General features: G+C 53.4%; 12 protein-coding genes across 12 annotated transcripts; 4 read left to right on the top strand and 8 right to left on the bottom strand.

The window, feature by feature from the left end:
- Positions 1-71: 71 nt before the first annotated feature.
- Positions 72-3264, bottom strand: CKM354_000566700 (uncharacterized protein; the record flags this gene model as incomplete). The annotated part of the gene is made up of 2 exons (XM_044800946.1): positions 72-3163; positions 3216-3264. 2 exons carry the CDS (start codon positions 3262-3264, stop codon positions 72-74), a joined length of 3141 nt encoding a protein of 1046 aa, XP_044656881.1.
- Positions 3265-5018: 1754 nt separating this feature from the next.
- CKM354_000566600 (uncharacterized protein) lies at positions 5019-5663 on the bottom strand (the record flags this gene model as incomplete). Its single annotated transcript, XM_044800945.1, has 2 exons — positions 5019-5523; positions 5572-5663. The coding sequence occupies 2 exons, from the start codon at positions 5661-5663 to the stop codon at positions 5019-5021; spliced, it is 597 nt and encodes a 198-aa protein (XP_044656880.1).
- A 1016-nt stretch (positions 5664-6679) lies between these two features.
- Positions 6680-7318, top strand: CKM354_000566500 (uncharacterized protein; the record flags this gene model as incomplete). The annotated part of the gene is made up of 1 exon (XM_044800944.1): positions 6680-7318. The coding sequence occupies one exon, from the start codon at positions 6680-6682 to the stop codon at positions 7316-7318; it is 639 nt and encodes a 212-aa protein (XP_044656879.1).
- Positions 7319-7723: 405 nt separating this feature from the next.
- CKM354_000566400 (uncharacterized protein) lies at positions 7724-8779 on the bottom strand (the record flags this gene model as incomplete). The annotated part of the gene is made up of 3 exons (XM_044800943.1): positions 7724-8040; positions 8090-8498; positions 8558-8779. The coding sequence occupies 3 exons, from the start codon at positions 8777-8779 to the stop codon at positions 7724-7726; spliced, it is 948 nt and encodes a 315-aa protein (XP_044656878.1).
- A 50-nt stretch (positions 8780-8829) lies between these two features.
- CKM354_000566300 (uncharacterized protein) lies at positions 8830-10503 on the bottom strand (the record flags this gene model as incomplete). Its single annotated transcript, XM_044800942.1, has 1 exon — positions 8830-10503. The coding sequence occupies one exon, from the start codon at positions 10501-10503 to the stop codon at positions 8830-8832; it is 1674 nt and encodes a 557-aa protein (XP_044656877.1).
- A 1276-nt stretch (positions 10504-11779) lies between these two features.
- On the top strand, positions 11780-12328 carry CKM354_000566200 (uncharacterized protein; the record flags this gene model as incomplete). Its single annotated transcript, XM_044800941.1, has 3 exons — positions 11780-11837; positions 11895-12211; positions 12263-12328. The coding sequence occupies 3 exons, from the start codon at positions 11780-11782 to the stop codon at positions 12326-12328; spliced, it is 441 nt and encodes a 146-aa protein (XP_044656876.1).
- Positions 12329-12973: 645 nt separating this feature from the next.
- On the bottom strand, positions 12974-13313 carry CKM354_000566100 (uncharacterized protein; the record flags this gene model as incomplete). Its single annotated transcript, XM_044800940.1, has 2 exons — positions 12974-13157; positions 13213-13313. The coding sequence occupies 2 exons, from the start codon at positions 13311-13313 to the stop codon at positions 12974-12976; spliced, it is 285 nt and encodes a 94-aa protein (XP_044656875.1).
- Positions 13314-13565: 252 nt separating this feature from the next.
- CKM354_000566000 (uncharacterized protein) lies at positions 13566-14857 on the top strand (the record flags this gene model as incomplete). Its single annotated transcript, XM_044800939.1, has 2 exons — positions 13566-14024; positions 14114-14857. 2 exons carry the CDS (start codon positions 13566-13568, stop codon positions 14855-14857), a joined length of 1203 nt encoding a protein of 400 aa, XP_044656874.1.
- A 138-nt stretch (positions 14858-14995) lies between these two features.
- Positions 14996-15448, bottom strand: CKM354_000565900 (uncharacterized protein; the record flags this gene model as incomplete). The annotated part of the gene is made up of 1 exon (XM_044800938.1): positions 14996-15448. The coding sequence occupies one exon, from the start codon at positions 15446-15448 to the stop codon at positions 14996-14998; it is 453 nt and encodes a 150-aa protein (XP_044656873.1).
- Positions 15449-15951: 503 nt separating this feature from the next.
- Positions 15952-19641, bottom strand: CKM354_000565800 (uncharacterized protein; the record flags this gene model as incomplete). The annotated part of the gene is made up of 1 exon (XM_044800937.1): positions 15952-19641. One exon carries the CDS (start codon positions 19639-19641, stop codon positions 15952-15954), a length of 3690 nt encoding a protein of 1229 aa, XP_044656872.1.
- A 799-nt stretch (positions 19642-20440) lies between these two features.
- CKM354_000565700 (uncharacterized protein) lies at positions 20441-21478 on the top strand (the record flags this gene model as incomplete). Its single annotated transcript, XM_044800936.1, has 1 exon — positions 20441-21478. One exon carries the CDS (start codon positions 20441-20443, stop codon positions 21476-21478), a length of 1038 nt encoding a protein of 345 aa, XP_044656871.1.
- A 154-nt stretch (positions 21479-21632) lies between these two features.
- Positions 21633-23508, bottom strand: CKM354_000565600 (uncharacterized protein; the record flags this gene model as incomplete). The annotated part of the gene is made up of 2 exons (XM_044800935.1): positions 21633-22807; positions 22866-23508. 2 exons carry the CDS (start codon positions 23506-23508, stop codon positions 21633-21635), a joined length of 1818 nt encoding a protein of 605 aa, XP_044656870.1.
- Between the last annotated feature and the right edge of the window lie 554 nt (positions 23509-24062).

The following is a 24062-nucleotide window of genomic DNA, read 5'->3' as shown; positions in this document are numbered from 1 at the left end:
AGAAGTGAACGTCGCGCTACGACGGTGGACTGGTGTTCTCATCGATTGGATTCATTTATTACCTGCTCTTGCTACGAATTTTCGCCGGTGCTACTGAGCCTCTGCAGTCTACCGGAAAAGCGACTTGAGCTGGCAAAACGCACACTCTTTGCGGTTCCACCGGGACCCATCGATCTGCCGAAGACACTGCTTCTAAGAGCACTTGGCGGTGCTCGTGATGGTGTCGCCCCGAGCCCGCCTGCTCTCAGCTTCCGAGCAAATGGCGTAACCTGAGGAGTGAAGCCTTCAAAGACATCTGTCGTCTCAGCTTCGTCCACTGCTGTTCGTGATTCGACGCCCGCTGGGGGAGCTGGTGTGGTCACGAGGTATGACTGATCGAAAGCAAAGGGCGTGAAGTGCGCTGGAGTCGGCAGAGGCTTAAGACGGCCGGTCCTCCTTGACCTTGAAGGCGTACGCATGTAGCCGGGCGTCGCAGTGGGAGGCGAGCTGGGAAAGCTTGGTCGTTCAGCAGATCTCGCGGCCACGCGGCTGGCAGGTCGCAGACTAGGACTGTCACCAGCCTCTTGCTGTGTGTTTAGTGCAGTCTTGCGCGCCTTGGCTTGCGCCGCCCAATGGCGCAGCATATGCTTGATGTGTTGGTCACGATTACGAGCCCAAAGTGCATCAGCGCTTTCGCCACGGCGAGAGGCTGTGAATGTCGCCCATTGGATGCGTTTCAGAGCGCTAGCGAGAAGTGCAAGATCGGTCTCTTGTCGGAAGAGGTTGGCTTGCTCATCCAATGCTTGCAGGTCGATGTGCTCGTTCACCAGAGCAGATAGAGCAGAGCCAAGGAGCTTTTGACGATCCATGGCTTCGGCCGCAATAGCAAGCTCTCCATAATGTGCTGTCTTCTCTCGGATCTTATCAAAAGCATCCGTGCCAATTGCGTAGAGGCGTACCCGCGATCTCTGGCCAGCGGCGTCGTTCATAGTTCGTATCTCATTGCTCTTCAGGCGGAGACGATCGAAGCATTGACTGACCAGCCTGAGTTTGATCCTTGATCGGATTTGAGCGTATGCATCTCGACGCCGTATGTGTTTGTGTTCCTCTGTCTTGTCGCGCCATAGCTTGAGAGCTTGTGTAGTGAGGACGTAGAAGCGTGCATCAGTAGCCCACTTGGCGAGCATGCGGGCGCGTTCAGTGCGTTCTTTCCATGTCTCCAGGACATTTGGCAATGCTCGGCTATTCGCGAATTCAACTGCTGCACGCTCTCCGTCCTCTCGTTGCCGGAGCGCTCTGTTGAGGCTGGTCATGCCGAAACGCAAGAGTCTCCATCGTTGATTTTCCTCAAAGCTGTGCTTGCTTCGTGATAGACTGGCAGTTTTGTCGCGCACCGCAGAAGTCCAGCCATCGAGCGTCCGCCGCACTAATCTCTCATCTCGAGCCCGTTGGAAGGATTTCATTCGGCTCTGCAGTACCCACTTGTAGAGGCTCTCGAGCAACACCCGCTCGTCAATACGCTGGGCAAGGGCTTTGCAACGCAGAGCATCATTCCAATTGGTCCATGCGGATTGTAAAATGCGCTTGCGATCCTTCTCGATGGCTTGCTGTATCAGCGTCAAGTGCAAGTGCCATGTCTTGAATGCCTTGCGTTTCAAATCGAGGTTCACTTTCGTTGTCAAAGTCACCTCTCGAGGGGTGAGCCTCGCGCGCAGCACGATGGCTTTGAAGCAGCGCGTGGTCAGACTTCGCTGAGACAACCTTTCGGCAGTCTGAAAAGCCAGCTGCAAATCGTCTTTCCTTCGTGCGAGAATGTGCAGTGTTGAACCGAGGAGCTTTCTACTGCGGAATTCTTGAGCCTGATCCTGTTGTGTCCGGTGGCGTTGTAATTCTGCGAGCCAGTGGCCGAAAGTCCTCTGCTGTAATCTTTGCTCGCGCCAGCCCTCCACACGACGAGCGCAGAAGTCCCAGAACCAGCGCTGCAAACAGCGTCTCGTCAAGGTCTCTTCGTAATGCGCCTCGGCCTGCTCGGCGACCAGAGCACGCCTTATTGTCTGGGTCTGCCAAAGGTTCAAGTACTTCCTGCACAGTATGCTGCGCGCTTTTGTCGCGTTGTCAATCGTCAGCCGGCGCCACTTGGCAAAGTACCGGATCTTGAGTATGCGTTCTTTAGCAACTTCACGACATCGCCGCTGGTACTGCAGCGACTCATACCAATTACTGAAGGCTTTCCAAATGTACTGTTCATCACGCTGTCGCCTATACTCCTGCAACTTGCGCACGAGTTCAGCTTCACGCTCTCGTTCACGAGCTTGCTGCTCCTCTTCCCAACGCTGAGCTTCAAGCGCACGTTGTCGCTCGATGCGACGTTCTTGAAATGCACCAAAAAGGGTGTCGAAGGACTCCTTGAGTAGCTTTCGCCGATCGTGATTCACAGCAAAAGCCCAAGCCTGGGCACGTTGACTTCGTTGCTCCAGTGCTGTATCATGCCACAAGTGAAGCATTCGTCTTGCTGAGCGCCATTCGCTCGTGGCGTAGAAGGCCTCCGCATTTTGTTCCAATTGCGTTTGCGAGACTTCAAAGACCAGTGTCGGATTCTTCTGTTCCTCAAAGTCCGAGTGCCGATTCGATAGTGGTGGCCCTTCCTGATATTGCTTCGATGCTGGGTCTTGAGATCTGTAGATATGGGAGCTGCTTGTCGAACGTGCTCTTTGTGCGTTCAGCAGATCTCTACCTCTGCGCGGCGGTTGACTCAGCAATCCATTCTGCACCGAATCTGGGAGCGGGCGAAGCGATTCAGTGTGCTCACTCAACCATGTCTCCTCGACTTGCGCATCGCCAAAAGAGACACGCCTTCCTGGCTTTGACTCTCTCTTCTTGGGCGGCGTGTATGAGACACGTAAAGATCGCGTCTCGTCCTCTTCCTCGTCATCAAGCACAGTTTCAATTCCTTGGGCGGCAAGCACACTCCTCAGCCCGCGTACCAGATCAGCCTTTTGCCCTGCCTTCTGCTGCTGTCGCGTACTGTCACCAATGGTGCAGACCCAGCGAAAGAGCGCATTCTCGTGGCCTGGGTCGAGTCCTTGATCTTCAACATAGGCATCATATTCGGTGAAGAGCGCTTTGATGGGAGGACTGGCAGATTTCGTAGCGGATAGGCATATTTGGTAGAGTGTCTCGATTTCTGTACGTGTCGTTAGCCAGCAGTGTGTGATTGCGACGCGTCGTAAGCTTACGGTCGTTGCTCAGCTCGGGCAGCTCGCGGTCATGAGGGTAACCATTCATCGACGACTTGGCCTACGAGTTTCCGGCGCACGCGCTTGGAGTACGTTCTGGTCATCGGGTGCGGCTAATCATTGAGGCTCGGGCGTGGTCGCGGAAGCTGCACAAGCACTATGACATGCGATGTATGAGCTGTCGAAGTTGAGAAATGTGCGCGTGTCGCAGCGAGGGCGAGAGTCGCATTTCACACGCGCCCGTCGCTCGAGTTACGCGCGCTTTGTTGTGGTTCTTGCGAGCGCAGCGCATGACCAATCGGAAAGCTGCCGACGGGGTCCACATTCCTGACGACATTCGACCTCACTCCAGTCGCTCTCTTGAGTTCTCGCAACACCAAAGCTCCACGATGCCTGGGAGGACACGGCCGATCGAAAAATTTGCAGAGGCTGCGGCCAAGTGCTCACCAGAAGTATTGATGCCATCAAGGCTTGTCCCATCGACCAGATACTAACGAAGACCAGGGAGCAGTGTACGGCAAATGCGTGGCGGCCAACTACCAGAATGTCAAAAAAGATATGTGTGCAAAGGAGTTTCTAGCTCTGAAGGATTGCTATATCGTATGTATTCATGTCGATCTCATTACATCCGTGCTTACAGCGGAACAGAAGGCTGCCGGTAGAAAGTCATAAGTTACAGTCAATCGATACCCACGTAGCGAAACAATCAAATGCATCACACTTCAGGAGCCTCCAAATAGCTGGGACCGGAGCAGTCAGGACTGAATCTTCTCTGGAAGCTGCCTGCTCCACAATCCGTTGTCATAGGGTACAAGTCTCTTGCCTCAGATAGTCCGCTCTAGCACGATCATGCCTCTTCATCAAGCTTCGGAGCAGAGATCTACTTGAGTCGCCGGAGGAAGGACCAGAGAATATCAGAATGGCATCTGCTACATGTGGTGATACATTGCATTCTTGCGCAGATCTCTGCGGGACGACTCCGTTCGGGACTGTGACAAGAGGCAGTGCAGTCTCTGTCGCTGCAGTAGCGTGCAGGGCATCCGGACTGTCTCTCGTGCTCAAGCACGCTCAAGCGGCTCCCGCTCAAGCAGCTTCCATAGCCTCAACGTGCTGTCTATCAGTGGCAATCAACCTTCAGGAGATGTTCGCTGCGCGGCACACGACTCTGGAAAAGAAAAGGCCTCCCTGCTTACTGCCACAGCCCAGGTGCCCAAGGAATAGCACCAACGCATCTGAGACATAAGTACTTCGTGCTAAGACAATCACTAGGAAACATGCCTACCTCTCGAGAGAAAGGCCCTTCTCCGCTCTCGTGCTTTGGAACGCGGAAGATCGCACCGCACAGACCGGTCAGAGACATGGATACCTGCTGCTACGACATTTATGAACGTCGTACGTAACTCCGGGCAAAAAGAGGCTGCCCTACTTGTGCGCGTGGCTCCGTGTCAGACGACTGTGCATAAACCACTTCGAGACACAAGTACCGTCCGTCAACGATATGGGTCCATCATTATAGGCCATACTTTGCGATACCTGGTCAGTGGTTCACGGACGCCAAGAAAAGTTCCTACGCGCCAGAAGACGGCATGCATCGCACCGCTCGTGAACAGATTCGAAGCGACATTCACGCAAGCTTGCATAAGTTTTATGTCTTCCGGATTCTCTGGTCTCGAGTGACTGACGAACAGTGTCTGTATTTGTTCTCGGAAGCGAAAGGTGGCCCTCCTTTGTCGAACACCATCTCTCCAAAGCCAGGTGAAGGGATGGCGCAGTTTTGTCTCTCTCTTGTCAACATCTGCCTTCTTACCGGCCGGCAGAACCCAAGTCGACACTAGAAGGCTCGCGCTTACGCTTGCGGTCACTGGAAGCGGAAGTCATGTTCTGCTCGCGCTTCGATCTCTTTTCCTGTTGCCTCCGAAAGTCTCTAGCCCGCATGAAGGCCGTCTGGATCAAAGGAACACGTTTCCCAGCGACGCTGTCATACTTCTTGGTATCCTGGCTATTCGCCCCTCCCGTCTCTTCCACCTTTCGCCACTGCTGGTTGGGAATTGGGAAGCCATCCTGGTCGAAAGAAGGACGAGCTTCCTGAACGAGTTTGCCATCACCGCCAGTGCTTGCTTCTAGCCAGGCGTTCACGCGTTCGTGTCTGTCCTTTGGCTTGAGCTTCTCGAGTCGCGCATGTGCCTTCGCAAGGCGACGCTTGCACTTGCGAGCTTCGCGACTCAAGGCCTGAATCTCCGCTTTCGCTTTACGCGTAGCCACTGCGTGATCATCGTCGGCATTTGCACTGGTTTGATTTTGTGCGGTTCTGTTGAGTGTCAGCGCTGTACTTGAGTTCGAGTCTGAATCGGCTTGCCTGTCAGCAGCTTGTGAGGCCCCTCTGTCTCCTGATGTTCGGAATGGTGGCATCGGTAAGACTGTGCCAAAGGGCGTCGCCAGATTCGGCATCTCAGTGGTTACAGGAGTCCTGGAATTGGAGCGCCGACGAAGCGTTACGGGTCAAGACAACTGGTATGTTGAGGGGAAAGAAGGGCCGGAAAAGTGGGGCCTGGTTGACTTCATGCATGGAATCACTGGATCGAACCCCCTATTCACCTCTACAACGCAGCGAAGATAGCCTGGAGAAGGATGGAAACAAGGGCTCATTGCGACCGCAGGTCTCAATGGATCAGAAAAAAACCCCCCATGTAAGTCTCAACATTATATCGCGTTGATGTACTGAAGCCCATCAAACGAACTCCGCGAAGCATGCTCAAGATAGATCCACGCAATAAACATCCTTATAGCTCGATCAAGTTATATTGCAGCCGAACGAATCATGTAAAACAAGTTGTGCCAACTCATACATGTCCGGTTTCCATTACCGACGCAAAAAGGTCGGTGCCGCAGGAATCAGTGATCGAGTCCGCCTCGATTTAGGCAAGATGATGATCACAAACGTGGGCTACATATCAGGGAGTGTTGGCGCCAAATAGGTGAAGAAAAAAAATGGGATCGTTCAAGCACGAGCTCGAAAGGGGGAACAAAAACTTCGGGCCACCTCAAGGGTGGCCCGAAGAAAGGCTCCGAACCACATGACACATCGTCGAACCGTCGAGGTTCGAGCGATGAATAAGTGTTATGGGTTGAGTAGCCTTTTTTCTCAATTCAGTTGTTTGACACATGATCTGACTGAATCGAATAGAGTCACTAATAAATGCTTGCCAACCATGATCCTCCATCGGAAGCAATGAAACAGGTGGTTCGTCGTATTCGTGATGCGCGCCGTAACGCTTGAGCTACAGAAGCAACTTCTGATTCTCGTGAATTGGTTGGCAGCTTTGCTTGTATTTGCAATAGATAAGCTCATCTGTGGCTTTCACCTGATTCTTGGCACGGAGCCCCTTAACCCAGGCAAGTCTCCGCGGACTCTTGCTCTTTTGAACACCACCGTTCTCAAGACCGGACTCGAAGACGAATGCAAGATGGACAACAAAGTACCCACTGCTGGTCGCTCAGGGAACAGAAAGCACTATGTCGACTTGTGTGCAACGGTGATGGAACATTGGGGCTGCACGATCACGAAAGCACTCCCGGCAGAACTCGCACCGCGAAAATGCAATCCAAACGGCAGTCGAGTCGCCATCTCTCAATATCATGACCGAAGAAGGCTGCATCCGAAGCAATGGACTCGAAAATTCAGCCAGAAGCTCACCCTTCTAGCAAGCAACACGACCTGTGGACACGAAGCAGTACTCAAGGAGCTTGCCAAGCAGGTTAAGCTGCGACAGAAGCACAAGACGCATCCTCTTCACTACGTGCGCGAGCTCCTGACGAGCGAGATCGATATTGTCATTGAGAATTTCTCGAAACAACAATATACCGCGAACGGAGGAAGCGTCGAACCAACGGAGGATGGCTTTGATCTAGAGGAAGGGGCGGAGGAGGGAACACGCGACAAGATCGAGCGTATGAAAGAACTTCGACGCAGCCAGATGGCTCCTTTGCATAATGGTCACAAAGCCAGTAATGCTGGAGAAGGAGACGGGACCGACAGACATGCGTTGCGAGTTCTGACGCCCGCCAACGTGTCAACTGTCAGTGACAGGGGAATCAGTCGCTAACGATGGTCTGCTGCTACGGTGCGAAAGTGAAGGCGAATTCGAGGCTTGAATAGGCCCATTAGCATTGGTCAAGAGATCAATGCAGTAGATGTACGACGCACCGGCTTCTTCGAGTGACAGACATACGGGAGCATTAGTCGATTATACTGTGAGAACGGCGCAAGTAGACCGAGTGAAACGCTCTTTTGGTCTCATTCGAAATTGCTCGCATTAGTGCATTAGTCTAGACATTTCTGGATGCTTCGCGGCCCTGCTGCGTAATCACATGATGGTCTGACTGGTGTGGCCAGCATCGATGGTCTGCCATGTGCTACCATTCGATACTGACAAACGGTCTCGTGCAAGCAGCTGCCCAATCGTGCATATGGGTTGACCGTTCAACAGTGTATCGCCTGGTCCATCCCTCTAGCCTGTGCGCAAAGGAATCGTGTCCTTGAATCGATCCTTGCCGCTCTTCTTTCGCTGCTGCTTCCGAACCAGGCTTGCGGACGACTCGCGGCCACGACGCTCCTGGTTGCTAGCGGTTGGTTTTTGGACTCTGCCTTCGCGCACTCTGTTCATGTTTGCTCTGTATGGGAGCTGAACAGTAGTGGAGTGCTTCGGAGTCGTGGGAACCCGGTTGGCAACGGAGCTGGGTGTCTGGTGCGGCTTGTGCCAGGCTTTCTGGAAGTGCTTCGTGACCTCCCAGACGTCGTCGGCGGTCATGAACGGAGGTTGATCGACTGCGTAACGTTAAATACTCTTCGCTCAATGACAGGGTACAAAACATACTGTTGTAAACGCCTTGGCTCGCACGTGCGTTCTTTGGCACCCGCTTCTCAACTACCTCCTCGAGTCGCTGAACGACATGCGAGACCCCATCGGTGCGCCAGGTAGAGACCAAAAACATCTCGTGTAGTCTATCAAGCATGTGACTACCCCAGTCCCAGATACTCAGTGTATTCTTTGCCAGAGTGCCATCGTCCTTGATGTGGCGCGGCTGGATCTTAGAGGGTATGACATTGTATATCATTTCGCCATCCAGGAAAATCTGGATCGCATTGACCTGCTGCCGCAGATCTCTGCTTTCACGAGGTTTCTGTTCTGCTTTGCGTTGACCAGCCGGTAAGACGACTTGGTACGATGCAGCGCGCTGGCTTCTCGGCAGCTTCTGAAAGGGCCGAAAGCCTTTGGAACTGGCCTACAGCGTATGTTAGTGGAGACTCGATGATCGGGGCTCTCGCGCGCAACTGTACGAACCATCTCGTTTTGTGCCGCATGCTGGCTTGTCGGACAGTTGGTGCGAGGAGCGTCGCCAGAAGGTACGACAAAAAGGTTAAGTGCTTGGCACACCTGGTGAATGGAGTCCCGCTTGGCAAATCCGGACGGGAAACATTTGAGCTTCTTTCCAGCTGCTCGCACAGTGCCAGAGCTGCAAATGTCGGCAGAGTCGACAAATATCGAGTAGCAGAGCAAGAACATGTTCAAGGGCCCATGGCCCAACACGAGATCGATGGAATGCAAAGTCTCTCTCAGAAATGCTCTTTCCAGAACTTGAACTTCACACCGGGAACCGTCGCTTGTTTGCAGGCCTTCTTGATATCTCTTGCAGCGACATTGGGCCCACAGAAGTAGACTCCCACCTCAGCCTTTCCTTTACGATCTTGGATTCCCGCGAGATATTTCTGGTTCATAATTCCTTCCCTCATTGCCACGAAGAGCCTGTTGAAATCTGGTCTGCCGAAGTTGGTGCGACTCGACAACTCGGTAAGTGGGTCTTTGTCGGTGCCAACACTGTTGAGGACAATATTTTGGGCTGTATCGACGTCCATGCGCTGTGTCAGATAGGTATGGATACGCAGGAATTCCTGTTGTCCACCAGCCTCCCCACCAGACATGTTGCTGCTCTGCATTTCCAGAGATTGAAGTAGAGCTTGGAACCATTCAAATGATGTCGTGTCCCTGCAGACCCAGATGAATTCAACTCTTCGCAAACGCTTCGGTGGGTTCGGTGAAAGTCGCATATGCCAGATGTTCTTCAAGATTGCGGCCCAAGGTGTAACGCCGATCCCAGTGCCAATCAGAACTGCGATTTCATTTTCGAAGACATCCTCTGCTGGCGCTCCATAAGGCCCGTCAATTCGCAAACGTGGCATCTCTTGGCCATTGTTGAGTGCTACCTCGTACATGCCCATGGGATCCAGATCGTCGTACAGTGCTTGCTGCTCCGGTCCAGCTCCCAGCGCGTTCGCCAGAGATCGAGTGAAATCACCAACTTGACGAACATGAATGCTGACATATGGATCGAATGGGCATGAAGTGATTGTGAAGGGGTGCCACTGATGCTTCGAGACTGACGGCACATTGATGAACAGCCATTGTCCTGCTTTGTATCGCATGCTTGGCTTTCGAAACTGTATCTCAACAGCATCATAGGGGTGGCGGACGACCTTGATGATCTCAGTCTGGCGACGAGACCTCAATTCGCGGTACACGCGCTCACAAAGATAGATGCCGCCGCCAACCAGCTCCCAGCGCCAACCTTGGTAGCCGATGCAGTGTCCCCAGAAGTTCTTGCCTGCGAAGGGCGAGTGTGGTTCGACAGAATCTCGCACGAAGCAGCCGGTAGCATGTGTGTACATTCCAAGCAGGAATGGGATGAACAGATGATGCGTGTACCAGAAGGTCTCGAAGCTTTGCTGACGAATCTTGGCATGCGCTGTGGTGTACATCAACAGCATGCACAAGAGCATGACATGGCCTGTGATGCCTCCAGCCTGATGATAGTGGATCTCCAGGGCAGCCTCTTTTCGAATTTGGCTCCTCTCCACGTTGAAGAAGTTGACGTAGTGGGACGCAACGTGTACGATCGTCCACAGCAGGAGGCTGTATGCCACTTGGCGATGGAACCACTGACTCTCATCTAGCGGAAGCCAGCGTATCTTCGGCCGGACAACCTTCAGGATGTTGCGACACATCGGCAAGACGATGAGCATCGTATCGACTGATAGACACAGGCCAGCTCCTCGCGAGAACCAGACACTGAATTGCAGCGTGTTGAGTGGCGCCAGTCTCTGATCAGTGACCTGTTTCCACCATCCGATGATGAAGATGGCGATATGTATCCCGTGGAAGAGCGTGTAGAATATGAGCTTCCGTGGCGTGAACTGGGACGCCAGCCATGATTTTCTCTTCGGTACAGCCATATCGGTGGTCGTGCTATTATTCGGACCGTGTGTGCTTGGATAGTCGTGTTCCAGTTGCTATGAGAGAATCTGCTTCGATACCAGAATGCGGCCAGGTCCTAATGGTCTCGACTTCTACCGCCACGCTCCCCTTTGCACAGAGTCTGCTGCAAGCTGCGTGTCCTGGTGAGCAGCTAGAGGCTCAAAGGCACAGTCGGTAGAGTAATTGAGCAGCCCTCACTCCTGTTAAGACAGCATACCTACGAACAGTCAAGATGAATGAAAAGACGAGACCAACCTTCTGGAAGCAGGCCTGGCCGATACCGATCACACGGTGCAGCAGGACAGCCGGGCGGCCGTGTGCTCGTGGGCCGCCATCGGTTAGCCCAACAGCGATTCCAGCCTCTCACAATGCGATTGCTGCAGGTTGTGAGGGCGAGTGGGCGTGGTGCAAAGTTCACGGCGTGTGCCTGCAGCACGCACAGCACGACGGGGCGCTTCGGCAGCCCTGCACCTGCATCTCTAACCGCCCACGCTAGCGAGTGCACTTGGCATTCAACCTCACGCTCATTGGTGAGCTGAACCACTGGCTTTCTGGACGATTTCCGTCCAGAAGTTGTTTGCTGTGCCGCATGCTTGCAGCGCATCTCGACGACTTCACTTGGTTCCCATGCTATGTCAACTGCTGGCCTATATCGGGATCACGAGACGCAGCACACGAGTAAATATAACCACCGCAGCGAAGTACGCCCACCAGAAGCCAAGTCGAAGCCTCGGCAGCGACAAGCCGCTCCGCTTTCTCTCTCAGCCAATTATCTTCCATGAGAGCTACAAGACGACTTCATTCGGCGCTTACAGCACCAGAAATATGCAATGCCCACCGCATCTGCCACGCATCGCGCCAGAAGCGCTTCCAGCTTCGTGGCTGTCCTGTCCTGTCCGTCCTGTGACGAGTCAGCCCATTCAAGCCTCCAAGCAAAATCGTGTGGTGTCCGCGTCTTGATCGCTTCTTTGGTAGGTGCTCGGCAGCCTAGATTTCCGTATTCCTTTCGATCCGATATCACTCTGCATATACACTTCGCTGCGGCTCGCATAGACTTCTTCTCTGCTTGCTCCGCATGCTGTAAGCCTTACGTTCGGGAGCGATCTACTATCACCCCATTTTAGGACAACTCCTCGCGCATCCTCGCCACCCAGCTCGACCTCTTTTGTCTCACGCTACCCAGACCATGCCAGCTCGCAGATCGAGACGATAGCATTCAGTGCTAGCAGAGTGTGAGACCGGTCGCAGCTCATCATGGGCAAGCTGATCAAGAACCATTGGGCTCGTCTCATCTGCTTGACGGCCGCAATCTGTACGCTCGACCAATCTCGCAATGCCAGTTCTTCGCGCATGCTAATGAACATCGCAGACCAGATTGCCGCTGCAATAGAAGGCTTCTTCTGGCCGAAATTCTTCTTCGACTTCTTGACGAAAAACTTTGATCATGCCGTCAAGCCGATACCTATACTGCAAACCATCAATCTCGTCGTGGGAATCATAACTTTAGCCTACGAATGGCCGCTCAAATTCGTCGCTGGAACGGCGATCCACCAATCTATGGAGGTCCGACTTATGTGGCTCCCGCTGGCGAGTCTGAGTAGTCTTCTACTCTATCAAGCGACGAATCCAGCGCTATATTACTTCATTGCGATTATTGTATATTTCTGGGCCTACAGTGAAGGCGAGGTGGGTACTGTCGACTACGTGAATCATGATCTCTAGCTGACATGCTCTTAGGTCATATGTGCCGTTCCATGGACGTTACCACGGAAGATCGATCGGAGACGACAGGAGAAGGCATGATTTGATGACCCCATGATACCTATTTGATTTGCATAGCGGAGGATAACGGAGTTCGGTACCAAGACCAGGCACAGAAGCCGGCAGAAGAGGATTTCTCCATTTCGCGCACAGCAGCGCCATTCCGTGTACATATGCGCGCAACGACAGAGCATAATGCTGCTCAGAATGATTGCCATCACAATGCGTACTCACATTCCCTCTGACTTGCATGATCTGGTAGTGCGCTTAGTAGGGGAAGACCGTGTGCCGTGTCCCCCAAACGTTTGTTCCGCAACGTACTGTGATGACCAGGTCTAGAGCTGGGATTGCCCAAAGAATCTTCGATTGTTAAAGCTGGGCTTCATTCCGCGTCCGACACGGAAATCCTCATGGTATATGTGCATCGCAATCTGTGCTCCGAGCCATCGCCTTGCTCGCGCCGAATGCTTTACTGCCTGCGTGCCGTCCACGCCAAAGCCTGTTGTACATGAACATGTCCCATTGCGCCCATTCTCCAATACGAATGGCTTCCGACTCCGCGGAAACTCCATTGCCGCACGGAGTCTCGTTGGCCTCATTGCGCAAACAAACGCAGGCGCTTTCAATGCAATGCTTTCCCGTTCGCAGCCCCTGGGTCTCTTCCATCATCCGCTGAGCATTCTTGCTCTACCTCATGAATCCACCACCTCCCTGTCTCGCCTGCGCCTCTCCTTGCATCTTCTCTGACACCTTGATGTTGACCTCGAAGAACTTCGCGACGCATCGATCGAGGCAGACGGATTCGCCCTTGTTCAGTTCGCCTTCGCGGTAGTTGTTGGGGATGCACTTCTTTGTGCATGTGTCGACGAGCCTGAGATAAGATAATCAGCTAAATATTGAGCGTATCTGGATTGTAAGTAGCTTACTGGTTGAACATGTTGCCGACCATCTCAATCTCTGCCTCTGCAGCTGCAATCTTCTCCGCCGATGAAGGCTGCGGTCGGCCACCGAATCCGAGGAAAGACATATTTGCGACTCCTATACTTCGACTGTTGGCGAATGATCGGATGGAATGGCAGAGTTCGTCGGGGGTGTCGTACAAGTGTAACCGGAGATGGATGCGCGAGTCGCGAGTCGCAGCTTCCAGCTTCAACTTTCGTGCCAAGAAAACGGGGATGTCATCGCCGGGCACTTCACGCGTTTCCTCGCTTGAACGTTCAATAACAATTCCAGAACAAGATGATGACTTGATGAAGTCACATGCACATCGCAAAGCCTCATGTCAACGAAGGCACAGCCGGCCACGCTCGTGCGAGATGTCTCGCCGCCGCCGCTGAGAAAACACTCCATCGCTCTTGCCAGCAGTGAGCAGAATCAGCAGCAAGATCATCGTCCCATCAAGTCAGAGGCCGCAAGGATTGAAGCGCACGAGGTCGCGATCCGAAATCATCTGACTTATTTTGTGCAGCACTTGTCCTCTGCCCTGAGGCCCAGCTCAGGGCCAAGGATCACAATCGAGCATTTTCGAAAGTTGTATCTTCGCAATCAGCATGCTAAAGGAGCCCATTTCGTGATCCATCAGCACGACCATCCAATCTCAGGTGTTCATTATGATCTTCGACTGCAATTTTCCGAGACAAGCTCGGTGAGCTGGGCAATACCTTATGGCTTGCCCGGAAACGCCAATAGTCTTCGACCGAACAGGATGGCAATTGAGACTAGAGTCCATAATCTATGGGTAGGTGATAGTAACACAATGCGAACTATATCTATATTATTCCGCGCCTGCCCTGTCAATATATTGTCGCGACGAGCTGACGATGGCAGAATAATCTGATTGAGTCAGCATCACATGCCACAGGCTCGCTTCTCATCTGGGATACTGGTGAATACGAAGTCCTCGATCGACCGCAGCAAAAGCCTACTCAAACCACAGATGATGAATTATCCGAGGCAGAGCAAGAACCTGCCAAGTTGCAGCAGCAAAACGAGCGCTTGATCAAAGCGTTTCAGTCTCGTCACATTCATCTCCGACTGCATGGGTCTCGCTTGCCTCAGAACTACACCATTGCCCTGAGGCTACCCTCACATAATGACCCAAATACCCAGCCCAAGAGGCCAGTACGTAAGAGACGACGCCTTGATCCAGCAAAGGCGCGTAAAACAAACGTTGTCACCAGCAGTGAAACTGAATCCGATACGGAGACAAAAGTTAGCTCAAAGCAAGAAGAAGCTCTCGAAGATGATCACCTCGATGCTGCAAATGCTTCAGAAGACGATGGAGATGCGGCAATACGAGCAAACAACGCGTATACTGGGGCCACAAATACGATCGGATCGGTCCACCAACGCCACTGGTTCCTCACACTCGACCGACCAAATTCTGGATTTCGAAAGGCAAAGACCGGTCCTGATGCTGCCAGATGGGTAGGGCCCTGGGAGACATTCTACGTTCTTGGTCGAGAGCACGAGCGCAGCGTTGTCACCGGCAGATTGGCTGATGAAGTCATGGCCGACGAAGGCGTCAAAAAGTTCATTGGGAGAAAGATGTGGCGACCGATAACAGAGTGAAGGGAATTTGGATCTGAGCCTTCCTCCCGGCATTTCCAACCTGGCACCATGGGTGCACGACCCTCCAGTGCATAATGCTACGCAACCAGCGTACTCGGCATCCACCGCCCTCCCAGCTCCACCGACCCCATTCACCGTTCATATCGACTTCACAACAGCCCGAGGTACACTTGTCAGACTCATTTCCAACAAGAACTGATGCGGAAGGCTCATTAACCCCGGCGTCAACCTGCTCAGTATCCTCGTCTCCGTGTCCTCTTTCAACTCATCTTCATTAAAATACCAAACTCGGATTTCCTGTATCATCTTGGCATGCTCATGCGGCAGCGATCGCGCCCACAAAACAACCTCATTGGCCTGCCCTTCGAACTCTCTATTCTTGTAATACCGCGCAGCCAGTTTCGTTCGAATGGCACGGCAGACTTGCAGAATCGGCGGAGGCTTGTACGTTGCGACGGAGATTCTTGTTATGCTCGGAGCGCCTGAGACCGGGGGGATGTGGAAAGTGTAGTCGTAGATCGGATCAAAGAGTTCTTGAGGGAGGCGAGCCATGAGCTCAGGAAGAGAAGGGGGTTTCCTTTCATCAGCCATTGTGCGAGATCTAGATTGAGTGGCGAGGTGAAACTTACGTTATAGCACTTGCTGCGGTTTGCCAACTCTGTTGCTGCTCGACGGCAAAGTCATGTCAGAAAACGCAATGGCTTTGTCCTTTTCTGCTTGTGCTGCTTGCTACTTATGTCCTCAACGGAACATGTGGAAGGTCCAAGTTATGCGCCGAAGCCGCTTCGCCTCGCGTGGGAGTACTTCTTCTTCACCCACGCGCTGCACTGACCCGAGGAGTTGGAAGATATCAATATGACAGACGAAAGTTGTAGTTGCTTCATCTCGTTGAAAGAGCGTTTCTACCTGTGTACGTGTCTACCAAAAGTTGCCTTGCGATGAAACGTCCCAATGCATAATGCGTCTCGATTTTCTCCCCAGCGCCTCGCTAATCCGTCGCCATGCTAACAAGAGCTCGCCCGTTTGCGTTTCTGTGACCCCAAGGACTCTTCGTCGTGTTGTCCAAGTTCTGTGCTGAAAGTCGATTGACCACTCTACTGCTTTGAACCGCTGAATGCCATTTCCCTGAAGCCAGGCGGAACTTCCCAGCCGTGAGTCTGGCAAGCACGTATGTATCCCTCAGCACCCTCAACTGCACCGTAGTCACGGCTAGCTCCTCCCTCGAGGCGGGCAAAGGGCTCGCTTGCGATGTTCATGCGAATCGACATCAGCACTGACTCCATCGACAGGACGCTCGACCAGCCAGTATTCGTCAGCATCTCCATGCACATCGCTCCTCCCATGACGATGTGGCCGCCTCCACCCTGCGCGAAGGTCTTGAAATGTGGGCGAATTACGCGAACGTATGGTGGCGTGAACGGGAAGTCTTTGTTGAAACGAATTTCAAGAACAACGCTCTTGATGTCACGCTTCTTCATGTCCTCCGAAAGCGGGAGCTTCTTGCCATTGATCTCGATGGTGTGAAAAGAGTGTAGCTCCACGATCCATTGGTAAGCATTGTCGATCTTTTCCACATCAATGTACCACCCAAGATCCACCAGCGGCGTAGATTCCTGCATTTTGCGAAGTGACTGAAGCTCTTGCATGAGGCGCTTCGTTGCAGACGGAGTTGCGTAGGTGGGCATGGGCATGATAGGTAAAGTGCCGAAATCTAGCGAGCCTGGAACAAAGTCGGTCTTTGGTGGAGATACGACTTGCTTGGACAGTGAATTCCCATTGGCACGAGGCGCCTGAGGTTCTTCGATTTCGTCTTTCAGGAGGTCCCTGTCTTCTATGTCGGTCATGATGCTTTGCACATCATCGTCCTCGTCGATCACTACGGGGTCGGCAGCTTTACCACTGTACTTTTGCTTCGCAAACGCAAAAGACTGGATCTTCTTGGCCAGCGAGGGTGTGCCCGGCGGCGAAGCCGGTGCAGGCCTCTTTCCAGACTTGATTGCAGATGCAGGTATGACGATGGCCGAATTTCTATCAACACCAGTAGGAGTGCGAGCAGGATCCTGAGGATGAGGATTCTGGGGCATAACCTCTGGCCCAATCTTGACATTCTCGTTCTTCGGCGCCACTTGTACAAAGAGGTACCGCGTTTGGATCCAGTCGAGTTGCTTGACCACATAATATGGATTCTGAGACTGGAATTCTGCTGGAGCATTGACAATTTCGTTCAGTGCCAAAGCCGACGATATCTTCAGAACACTGCTTGGCCATGCCCCGCGGATGGTGGTGTTGGCTCCGTAACCATAATAGTTCATTCCGGAATATCCGGTGCTAGTGGAGGCATCTTTCGCGTGGTAGACACCGTCCCCGTAAGCACGGCCGTGATCTGCGTTCTTGTAGTGCAAGCCTTCTCGAATGATCCCGTGCCAGTTGTACAGTGGCGATCCATGCCAGGCAAAGATGGTCTGATGCTGGAGTTTGAGACGGGTCGCAGTGTTGCGCACTTCGGTGATGAATCGCTGCTCTTTGTCTGGGGCACCCATCGCGAAGCGAAATTGCATGTAGTCTTTCATACCATAACACCGCTCCTGCGTCTTTCCGAAGACAGTGGATGCTCCAGCAGTGGACACCGTTCCGTCACCCGTGACTGGGTCATTTCCATCGACTTGCATAATGCACGATCTATTGCTTGCGATGATCCACCTCAGCAAGCTCAGAGCAGACGAGGACATGCGATCCGACCAGCTCTGTAGATCAGCTGGTTGCCGCTTGATCAAATAGCTGCGCATTTCTGTTACCGGTGGTAGAGTGTCCAGCAAGCGACAAATCGCGAGGCACTTGCCGTTAGCATCGAGACTGCTAAAGTCTTGCGCATACACCTGGAAAGTTGCGTTTACCCACTTGTCGGTCGCTTGCGCCGGGCTGCCACTTCTTGTTGATATGGGCGTCATGATCGGTGTTTGCAGATCTCCGTTCTGGCCGCGAGAAACTGTCCGCTGCTGCATGAGAACGACTGGAGGATCGACAGAAATGGTAGGAAAATACGTTGTGTCAGAAACTCGGCAATGCAGGTCTTGTCCTTCCATGGAAGAGGCATTTAGCAGAATCCAATCGCCTCGGCGAACAGGGCATGCGTCAGGTCGGTCGAAGAAAATTAGTTCGCGCGCAGCTTGGTCGAATCCAACTTCGAAGACTGGAAATGATTGGTTCTGGCGCTGAACCTTGGAAGGGGTCTCAGTCTTTGTGCCATGGCGTCCGGGAAGATACTCGGAGCCCAGAGGATTGTAGTCGTTGGCTCCAACAGGGGGCACTGTCAGTGAGAGTCCGTCCGGGAAGTCTTTCAGCTTCCGGTTCGCCGCGCTGCTGTAACAAAATGAGACCAACAGATCGACGACGTACGGCTGCGCAATCACCTCGTGCTCGATGCTCGGCCCTAAGCCGATAGCCATGTACTGATACAAACACAGTGGCTTGTCGCATACGTAGGGCTTGATTGCTTCAACGTCGGACTCCAACTTGCGGTGGCAGACCAAGCAGAAATCGGTGCAGCGCACAAAGTGGCGCAGTGTAAACTGCATGGCGAGCAACGGAAAAGAAAAATGTACAACACCAGCGGCTTGATAGTGGTCTGCCCGTACAATTTCTGGAAGAGCATCATTGACCGGCTCTGGCACATACAGCCGGTCAGGAACCACATCGGCATTTGCTTGTGGGCCAGCAGTGGCCTGCATCTCGTCATACCAGCGCTCTGCGCCTCTCCAGTCCAACTCCATGCTTCGGGATCGAAGAATAGGCACGAAGCGCTCCTGCAGAAGTGCGTTCAATGGCTTGGAGATGAATGTGTCGCGGATCGACGAATCCTCGTTGTCCATTTCGTCGGCGGATGGTAGGTCCGTGCTGCTAATGCTGCTGCGCTCAGTCTTGCGAACGTTTGTGAACGCTTTGATGGCTTCTTGTAACGTCGGCTTGGGGCGCTTCCCTACAACCACTCGTGTTGCAAGGTTGGGAGCCAAACGAAGTGCCTCGAAACCCTGCAATTGCTCGTTGGTCTTGTAGCCGTTGGGGTACTGGATCAGCAAAGTCAGATACTCATTGGGCTCGATCTGCCATGCTTGCATGGCTTCTTCTGAGATGCCGAGCTTTGCAATACGAATGGCCACGGCAACATAGCTCGAGTTGCCGGCAAGCAGATGGCCCAGATGACCGACTTTGAATCCCGCAGCCTTTGTGGTGCGGAGATCATCGCGAATTCGCTGTCTGAAAGCACGGTCTGGAGTTGTGCGAACAGGCTTAGTGGCGAAGGCTGGATTGTGCGCAGGTGTGTCGACGTCGAATATCTCGTGGTCCGAATCATAGACATCGCCGTCGTCGTCATCGTCATCGACCATCTCCTCTTCCTCGTCCTCGTCGACGTCGTGCTGGTCCTCTAGCATTTGTGAGTCGCCGTCTTGGTCAGGCTGCACTCTACACAGTGTGCTGGCGACGATGTCAAGCATTTCGAATACCGTCTTCTTGTTGATGCCACGAATCGAGCCAAGAGCTGCACTGATGTCTCGAGGGGCGTCCTCGCCACCAAAAATGTAGTATTCATGTGATTTAGGATAATCACCCAGATCTGGGACCATAGCCGTCACAGTCACCGGTCCGTCGATCAGTGGAGTGGGCGCTCCTGCAAAAGAGAACTCGATCTGGCCATCATCCTCGCCAGCACGGACTGTAGAAATTCCAGGAGGAAGTTGGCTGTTCTGAACCTTTTCAAGGTCAGCCACAAATTGGCGGCGCGGCATGGTGAAAAAGTGCCGTCACGTCGCACAACGTGGGATTATCGCAAAACTTGGTGCGGCGAAGAACGAAAGGAGTGAGCGTCTTGTATCGAGAGATGCGTAGGTGGAAACTGGCGGTCTTTTTCTGAACAGTGCGCTGAAATGTGTGCTGTGGTCCTGTCGGCTGGTGATTGATGAGCAGTCAGCGGTGCCAGCGTGCGCGCGCGACTTGTGAATGTTCGAATTTGGTACACGTGGGTACTGCGTGGCCTCAGCGGAAGGCAGCGCTGTTCTTGAAGGCCGAGCGAGCGGGCGTCGGCTGTGTATCAAAGGGCAGGATCGAGTTTGTCTGTAGCCGCGATCAAAGTGAAGGTCGGTCTAGTCTGTGCGGCAGGTCCTGCATGTGTCAGTTTGCTGTTGCACAGCAGGCGGGCCTCCCGTGACGCTGGTGAAGCAAGACACGGCCGCGTTGTGGTTCTCGAAGGTAAAGGGCGAACGTGAAGGGGAGCACACTCCGAGCCTGTTGAGAGGCGTCGAACGGCAAGTTGGTCCGTCAGTAGTCAACAGGCGACAGAGACCAACACCCACTGGGAGTCAATATTGAGTCCGCAGCTCACCGGTGGCAGTGGCAGCAGGCAAGGCACAGCGCGGCAACGAGGCAGCGCGCGCGCATCCAAAGAGCGCGTTGTTGCCTGAAGCTTGATCCTCGTTGTGGAAGGAAGTGGCGCCAGCAACGGCCCGCCCCGCTTCATGCATGTGTAGATCAATTCATCTCCCGCGAACGCGCTCAATGCTGTGTTCGTAACTGCAAACTGAGGCAACCATGGCCATTCCGACGATCAAGTCGCCCGCGGGCAACACCGAGCCCAAGTCGTCGCATGTGGCCGATAGCAGCGTCCAGCCCTTTCTCCAGCCTGACTTTGACCCAGTCGACTACCTGAATAGCACACTCCCGCCCCTCTCGCTGTCTTCCACGGCACAACGAGCCGGTCGAGCAGTCGCATTACCCGAACTCTCCTCGCAGCTTCAGACACTCCTGGCACAATGGAATGCGCAGACGACGCGTCTATCGAACACCTTGACCCAACTCACCGATGAGATCATTCGGAGTGGCAGCAGGTTGGCTTATGAAGTGGAAGTGCTGCGGGGAGAGACACTCGGGTTGACCGACACCTTCGAGACTGGATTGAAGAAAGAACTTGAACTTTTCGTGCCGGGCAAGTCGGTGGAAGATGAGAAGATCACTCCACCTGCAGCAAATGAGCACGAGACGGGCAACATAGAAGCACGAAAGGATGCAGGAGAGGCCCCAGACAAGTCTATAGAACCCGAATTTCTCGAGAAGTTACGTCAGTTGACTACTGTCCGCGAGCGCCTCGATGCCGTGGTCAAGACCTTTGGTTCAGCTATGCAATGGCCATTGGCGCCTTCGGAAACCTCTTTGACCTCGTCCTTGATATCAGTCTCGGGCCCAGAAAGCAGCGATGATACCAGAACACGCGAAGAGAAGGGCAAAGAGTATGCCGAGAAGCTACGAACCGAAATCAACGATTTGCTGGCAATCGGAGCTGAGGGTCTTGATGCGGCTAATGCGCGATTCGATGAAATGCGAGGGCTTGCCGAGATATTCAAGGGCACGGCTGAAGAGAAGGCCCGACTTCGCTTTGTCGAATCCTTGCAGAAGACTGTGGATGACAAGCGGAAGGCGCTGGGCAGACCGACTGCAACGAACAACAAGACTGTTCCCGCGACTGCGCGAGGTTACGACCTTCGATATGGTCAAGCGCCGAGCGAAGGTGGATCTGGATATGGCTTCCTACAGAACTTGAGAAATCTGAAGAACGAGGTCTATATGGACTGAGCGGGTAGCTGTTTTGTATCTGGACGGAGAACAGTACGGTACGAATTCCAACATCGGCAGTTGAAGCCACAGAGAACAACATCAGTCGAGCGGGGAGGACTTGCATTTCGAAGAAAGAGGGGAGATTCCACATATGTGTCCAGCTGGCAAGCATCTACAGCTTCGCCTCGTCCAAGCTTCGAAGAACCTCAGCCGCGCCTCGCTCACCCGATCTGACGGCTCCCTCCATATAACCCTTCCACTCGTAAGCCGTCTCCGTCCCCACAAAATGCACCTTGCCCGCCGGCTCCCTCAGCACTTTCTCAAATTTGGTCAATCCGCCAGGACCCAGGACCGGACAAGGACAACCTTGAGACCATTGTTCGTTCCGCCAGATTTGCTCTTCGATATGAATCGGCTCTTCCACATGACCGAACTTCCCGAAGAGTCTCCCAATGTGCTCCAGCACTGCTTTCTCACGCCCCTCGTCCGACAAGACCATCCAGTCGCGGGCAGGCTGACCAACGATGAAACACGTGAGACTGTAGTGCTTGTCGGCATCAACACTGCTATCTCGCGTGACAACGCAAGGGCCTTTTGCGGATTGGGACATTCCTGTGAGACCATGCTTGCGCCACCAGGGAGACTGGTAGAACACGATCGATTTACAGTAGTCCCCGAGCCTTGATGATCTGGACAATTCGACCTTCCCAGCCGGGAGAGTCGGGCTGAACGTGATCTCCTGGTACAACGGTGTCGGAACGGAGACGATCACTCTCGAAGCCTCGAAGACGCCTCTAGCAGAAGTGACTCGCACGCCTGCCCCGTCGATCTGCTCGATGTGACGAACGGGCGACATGAGGATGAGCGCGTCTTCTGGAAGTGCCGAGGCAAGAGATTTGCTAAACGATTGTGTCCCGGAATAAATCCGCAAATATTGCCCTCCGTTCTTCTGATCTGAGCGCATTTGCATGTATCCTCCGCCGGATTTGCAGTAGTCAAGGAAGTACAAGGCGCTCAGCTCAGAAGGCTCCACTCCTAGCATGGCGCGTGTACCGACTCGGAGAGCATTTATGGCATGTTCGCTGGGATTGAGGGTTTGCAGCCATTGTTCAAACGTGATATCGTCAAGGTCTTTACGCAGCTTTTGGCCCGATGCAACGGGGCTCGAGATGTCGATCTGCTGGCACGTCGCTTCGAAGATATCGCGCACGCGGATGATATCGTCAATCTGAGCTTTGTCTGTTGCACTGGCGAGCAATTGGCCGTAAGGATGGGACTTGTGGTTTCCAATGCCTTCGTCGCAGATAATGCTGCCATCGGTGTTTTGGGTTATCAATTCCAATCCATCTGCACCCTGTTAGCAGCGGTACAGATGTAGTCAGCAGATGGCATGGGTTCAACTTACATTTTCGAGCCAGAGCATACATCTTCGACTGATTCGTGTCATTGATCCACGCGGCGCCTACATCACAGACACTGCCTTGTGCAGACCGCGACCATGTCTTTCCACCCACGCGATCACGAGCTTCCAAGACTTTGACTGTCTTTCCAGCTTTGTGCAAATCGACTGCGGCCTGAAGCCCACTCAAACCAGCACCTACCACAACAACATCAACGCGCTCGGTCGCATGTTGAGGAATGGCAGCCGTCGCCTCAATCTCGAACAGGAATTCCGGCACAGCGAGCTGCTCGACAGGGATCAACGTCGAAGCGGGCCGATGATCGCCTAGGAACTCCATCAAGATTGGTCGATGTCGTGGGTTCTTGGAGTCATAGTTGACAATATAATAGTTGAGTTTCAGGATATCTTGTACGCGAGCTCCAGCTGCTTCGAGACATCGTCCGAGGTTGCTTATGGCGAGCTTGTACTGTTCGACAGGATCACTGGGGACAGTTCCATCTGGTCTCGCACCGATTTGGCCTGCCAATGTGACGATTGTGCAAGGCCCATTGCTGTGTGTGACTGATGAGTAGTACGGCGAGGTTCTGATGCCGTACGGTGAGATCTTGGCAGCTCCAAAGTGCGGATCACTGGATTTGTTTGACATTTTGATGATTTCTGTAGCTGCACCAAAGATGGAAGTCTGGGACAAAGCTATATACTGTTATCAGTGCCGTGTGGCATTGGACGCAGTCGTACGAGCTCAGCTCTGGATTGAGGTGGAGCAGCTCTCGGGCCGTGGCGTTCTTCACTTCGGACCTCTTGGCGACATCTCGGCAAATTCTTAAGCGTGGTGGTGATGAGCACGATTATCTGTGGAAAGTCGCAACTCATGCGTTCGAAGGCCTTGAGATCACAAATCATCCTCCGCTAGAGGTTCGCATTTTTCTGAGTCGGCCGACTTGTCCGAGAATCTCATGTAACGAAGTGGTGTTTGGGATGGTTGCCAACAGTGCCAGTGTGACTTGTTGCCATGCATAAAGTATCTGAAGTGAGGGTTGGAGGTGGTTTTCGTGAAGTGAAGGCATGATGCACGTACAACTTCAGCTGCGGGTCTTCGAGCGAGATCGAACGCGCCTTCCCAACAGCCGCACGCGTCGTGCTGCCTAGCCAACACCACAGCAGTTCTCGCCCGTCAACACCAGCACACGCTACACAACC

This window comes from Cercospora kikuchii (genome assembly GCF_019650295.1).
Source record: "Cercospora kikuchii DNA, contig_00003, whole genome shotgun sequence".
Lineage (NCBI taxonomy): Eukaryota > Fungi > Ascomycota > Dothideomycetes > Mycosphaerellales > Mycosphaerellaceae > Cercospora > Cercospora kikuchii.
The sequence above is the reverse complement of the archived record's forward strand: the minus strand, read 5'-3'. Positions and strand labels throughout refer to the sequence as shown.